Source organism: Camponotus vicinus, unplaced genomic scaffold (genome assembly GCF_025532165.1).
Source record: "Camponotus vicinus isolate PSW18456_S1 unplaced genomic scaffold, iyCamVici1.0 SCAF_10, whole genome shotgun sequence".
Lineage (NCBI taxonomy): Eukaryota > Metazoa > Arthropoda > Insecta > Hymenoptera > Formicidae > Camponotus > Camponotus vicinus.
The window spans coordinates 14,814,344-14,819,455 of NW_028141946.1; the positions used below are offsets into that span (position 1 = coordinate 14,814,344).

At 40.6% G+C, this 5,112-nt stretch overlaps 1 protein-coding gene across 1 annotated transcript; it reads right to left on the bottom strand.

Moving 5' to 3' along the window:
* Positions 1-3,766: 3,766 nt before the first annotated feature.
* Positions 3,767-4,846, bottom strand: LOC145960124 (uncharacterized). The gene has a single exon (XM_083079393.1). The coding sequence runs from the start codon at positions 4,844-4,846 to the stop codon at positions 3,767-3,769; it is 1,080 nt and encodes a 359-aa protein (XP_082935519.1).
* Between the last annotated feature and the right edge of the window lie 266 nt (positions 4,847-5,112).

The following is a 5,112-nucleotide window of genomic DNA, read 5'->3' on the forward strand; positions in this document are numbered from 1 at the left end:
CGCTGAATTGGAGGCATTGCTCGATGAGGATCCATGCCAAACACAACAAGAGCTTTCATCAGCATTAGGAGTTACCCGTCAAGCCATTTCCAAGCGATTGCATGCGTTGGGAATGATTCAAAAGCAAGGAACTTGGGTTCCTTATGATTTGAAGCCAAGGGACGTTGAGCGTCGTTTTTTTGCCTGTGAACAACTGCTCCAGCGGCAAAAAAGGAAGGGTTTTCTTCATCGCATCGTGACGAGTGATGAAAAATGGATTCATTACAGCAACCCAAAGAAAAGAAAGTCATGGGGACTGCCCGGTCATGCTTCTACGTTGTCGGCTCGGTCGAATATTCACGCTGCGAAAGTTATGCTGTGTATTTGGTGGGACCAGGTCGGTGTTATTTATTATGAGCTGTTGAAACCGAACGAAACCATCACTGGAGAACGGTATCGACTTCAATTGATGCGATTGAGCCGAACACTGCGCGAAAAACGACCACAATACGAGCAGAGGCACGAAAAAGTGATTCTACAGCATGACAACGCTCGGCCTCACGTTGCCAAACCCGTTAAAACCTACCTGGAAACGCTCAAATGGGAAGTCCTACCCCACCCGCCATATTCCCCAGATATTGCGCCGTCCGATTATTACTTGTTCCGTTCGATGGCACATGGTCTGGCTGCAGTTCCGCTCATATGAAGACATCAAAAAATGGCTTGATTCGTGGATAGCCTCAAAAGATTAACACTTTTACCGTAACGGTATTCGTGCTCTGCCAGAAAGATGGGAAAAAGTTGTAGCTAGCGATGAGCAATACTTTGAATGATTCATTTGTAACCATTTTTTCACAATAAAGTTGCATAAAAAAAACAGCGAGAACTTAGTTGCGCACCTAATATATATATATATATATATATATATATATATATATATATATATATATACAGGGTGTTGAAAAAAAAGGGTCACATATTTTGATAGCAGGTAGTATTGATCAAAACAAGAAGAAAAGGTCTAATTAACATGGGTCCTAAGACTAATATCTTCAACGATACAAGCTATTTTGTTATTTGAGCTCTTTGTCATTTTCTTATTAGTCGTGTCATCTTTAGAATGTAATGAACAAAGGAGTAGGGGAGAGTGGGGTACAATGGGGATATCTTTTTTCTAGGTGCCTTAAAAAATAAAAAATAAACAAAGAGAGATAAAGAAACAATTTTTATTTTAATATGAAATGTAATCATTTATCTTCCATAAAAAAACTGAAGTAAAGAAACTGAATGTATGATAACAAAATAAAAACTCTTTTTTTACAAAAAACAAAAAATTTTAATGCTGACTCAGCATTAGAGGAGGTGCTCTATGTGATTGCCATTCACTCTCACGCATCTTTCAGCCCTACGTCTTAGAGAATCACGCACTCTTTCAAATACACCTGGCTGGTCAGAAATTTGCCGACACGCATTGAAAATGCGATCCTGCAGTGTTTGGATGTCATCGACGGGTGTTGAATACACCAAGGTCTTTAAGTGTCCCCATAACCAAAAATCTAAAGTGTTCAGATCCGGGGATCGAGCAGGCCAAACTACTGGACCTCTCCGACCAATCCATTGCACATTAAATGCCTGGGTTAAGTGTCGTCGGACGATATGAAGAAAATGGGGTGGTGCACCATCATGCATGAACCACATTCGTTGCCTTTGAAGGAGAGGGATTTCCTCCAACATGATAGGCAATTCGTTCGATAAAAACTGGTGATAGATAGCACCTGTTAATCTATTTGGTAAAACGTAAGACCCTATGATTCTATCACCAACAATTCCTGCCCAGATGTTAATACGAAATTGATGCTGATCTCGGAATTCTTCAATCGCGTGCGGATTTTCATCTGACCAGACATGCATATTATGGAAATTGACTATTCCATTTTTTGTGAAGCCCGCCTCATCGGTAAATAAAATGTTTTCTATGAAATGTGGATCTTTTCAACACATTTTCGTAAAAACCATTGACAAAATACTAATCTGGCCTGGTAATCTGGTGGTCTAAGAGCTTGCACTCGGTGGATATGATAGGGGTATAGTGACTGCTCGTGAAGAATGGACCAGACAAGACGATGATTGATGCCTTCAGCTGCTGCTATTCTTCTTACACTTGTTCTAGGATCTTCTTCCACTCTTCTCAATATCCGTTCCTCCATGTCAGGCGTGCGAAGTGAGCGAGTCCTGCCCCGATCAATTACTCGTGGTGTTAAAAATCCAGTTTCTGCGAGTCGCTGGAAAAGTTTGCTGAATAATTTTTGAGAGGGTACCCTGCGTGTTGGATAGTTTTGAACGTAGCGGGCACGTGCTTCCCGGTTGCTTCCATTGGCTAAACCATAACAAAATATCATATCTGCCATTTCTCGTGTGGAATAATAGGCTTCCATTATGTTTGTTCACTGAGTAAACTGCACACTCTAACTTTATGTAGTGTACTACGAGTCAGACGGTTAATCTCGTACTGACGAACTCTCGTACAGCAACAGTAATAAACACTCTTTTGTTTACTAGGGCTGCTCACATTCGTTAAGGCCTACGCAATGTCATCTGACTTGTGGTATCTATTGCGAACCAAACGTAAATATCAGGAGAGAGAAATGAAGTTAGAGTGCGTGATTTGAAAGAATGCGTGATTCTCTAAGACGTAGGGCTGAAAGATGCGTGAGAGTGAATGGCAATCACATAGAGCACCTCCTCTAATGCTGAGTCAGCATTAAAATTTTTTGTTTTTTGTAAAAAAAGAGTTTTTATTTTGTTATCATACATTCAGTTTCTTTACTTCAGTTTTTTTATGGAAGATAAATGATTACATTTCATATTAAAATAAAAATTGTTTCTTTATCTCTCTTTGTTTATTTTTTATTTTTTAAGGCACCTAGAAAAAAGATATCCCCATTGTACCCCACTCTCCCCTACTCCTTTGTTCATTACATTCTAAAGATGACACGACTAATAAGAAAATGACAAAGAGCTCAAATAATAAAATAGCTTGTATCTTTGAAGATATTAGTCTTAGGACCCATGTTAATTAGACCTTTTCTTCTTGTTTTGATCAATACTACCTGCTATCAAAATATGTGACTCTTTTTTTTCAACACCCTGTATATATATATATTATTAATACAATAATTTTTTCTGAAATACATAAAATACATAAATTTTTTACAAATAATATTTATAAATTCTAGATTTACATTTATATTTTATAATTCTAGCATTTTACAAAATTATATCTAATTGTGCGACGGAAAATATGCGAATTCTTTGATTTAAACGAAAACGAAGAAGTAGAGGAAGGAATTATTCTTCCGCTACATATCCGTATGGTAACGAATAACGGCTATTGATAAATCGACGTTTTACCAATACCGGTGCGCATATTTTCGTCTCGCGCCGCGTTATAACTTCGTGAAACGCGGTACGGCAAATAGCGCTAAAACTCAAATTTATCAAATTTGTAGCGGTTTCACCTTCTTCTTCTTCCGTATTTTCCCGCAATCTCTCTCTCGCTAATAATAAATTCTTAATACTAATAAAATTTATAAGACGCGAGTTTTCATAATTAAGCGATATACCCTTAACTTTACATACTTCGTGCGTATGACCTTCCGGTGTACGAACGACGTAAGCGTAAAATTTTGGGCCTCCGGACACGAACGCCTCGATATAGTTACCGCGACCGTAGCTTTCGAGTTCATCCGTCATGTCCCCCAGAAAATTTCCCGTACGAGGTTCGTATTCACCCGGATTTCCGGTGCTTACAGATGCACGAATCCGTATCATAATACAATACACGGTGATCTAGGCGCTCTAAATAGGAATATAGTTTTAATCGCGCTTGTGTCGTCGTATACGCCGCTATTACGACATTAGTTATCGGGGAAGAAACGACAGCCTCTTGTCGTAATTGCCACGAAACATATATTACCTCATCATTTACAGGTAATATGCCGGTTATTTCGTGTTCTGCACTCGTAAGTAACGATACAAAACGTTGTCGCGTTCTCACGACTTCGGTATTCGGTAAGTTAGATCGTTGGCCAAATTTACCCCAAAAAGAATTTAAACACAGTTTTGCGACCGAACGTAAACCGGGATTCCGCATGATGTTACGCTTATCGAGAACGATACCCTCGGTATTTTCATATTCCCTCAAGTATCGCTCTTTTGTGTCGTCATTTTCCCCGCATTCGCTCGGCCATCCACTGGCTTCTTGCTTAAGTTGTAAGAAAGTGATATAATTGGCGAACAATCCACCCTGCCGTGTCGTGGGATCGAATTGGCTAGTTTTATATTGCCAAATTTCGCTTACTGCCGTCACGAGATAACCCTTTTCGATGGCCTTGCGTAATTCGCAGGATACCCATGTACCTTTGAATTCGCGCTCGTTAACGCTATCGTGCGTACAGACCGTCTGTGAAAATGTTTCGCAGCAACTGCGGCATAAGGCGAAAAGCAATTTTCCCTGTACCTGGTATGGAAGTACAAGATGAAATAAATCGCGCGGTGGAAGTACTTTACACCGTATAAGGCCCTCGAGCGCGTCAAACTTATAATTCGGCGCTATTCCGATTAAAGTAGAACATTCCTCGCTTACGTAAATTTCCGGATGACTGATCGGGAAAGCGCCCGTTTTCAATACATACGGGTACAAAGAACACACGTCCACGTAACATATCTTCTCCGTACCTGTAATCTCGTATCGAGTTACGATATTCCCCGTACGCCCACCGAAAAATGCGTCGCGAGGATCGAGTGGCGGCGTTTCTACCATCGGATGATTCTCGAGGTATTCTCTCATTTCGCGATTATCCCGCATTTCCCGATCGAAAGCGCACTCCCACTTCTCCACCACTGTATATCCGGCGTTGCCGAAGGCGCCATGAGATCGCGAGAGTTCGCTCGTAACGAGAATTTATCGTATCCTTACGATCAGATGTTGAAAGTATCCTATCTCGATTCAAAGGAAAACAAGACGGGCATCCATGCCAAAAACAGCCGTGGAATTGCAGCACGTGACGCCGCGTCGTCTCTGTAACAACCGTTTCAAAATATCCGTCGACGAGCGTACCGTCTGTCGTACGA

What these genes read in the sequence shown, in the direction of transcription:
- LOC145960124 (XM_083079393.1), bottom strand. Translation starts at nt 4,846, where the DNA reads ATGCGGGATAATCGCGAAATGAGAGAATACCTCGAGAATCATCCGATG.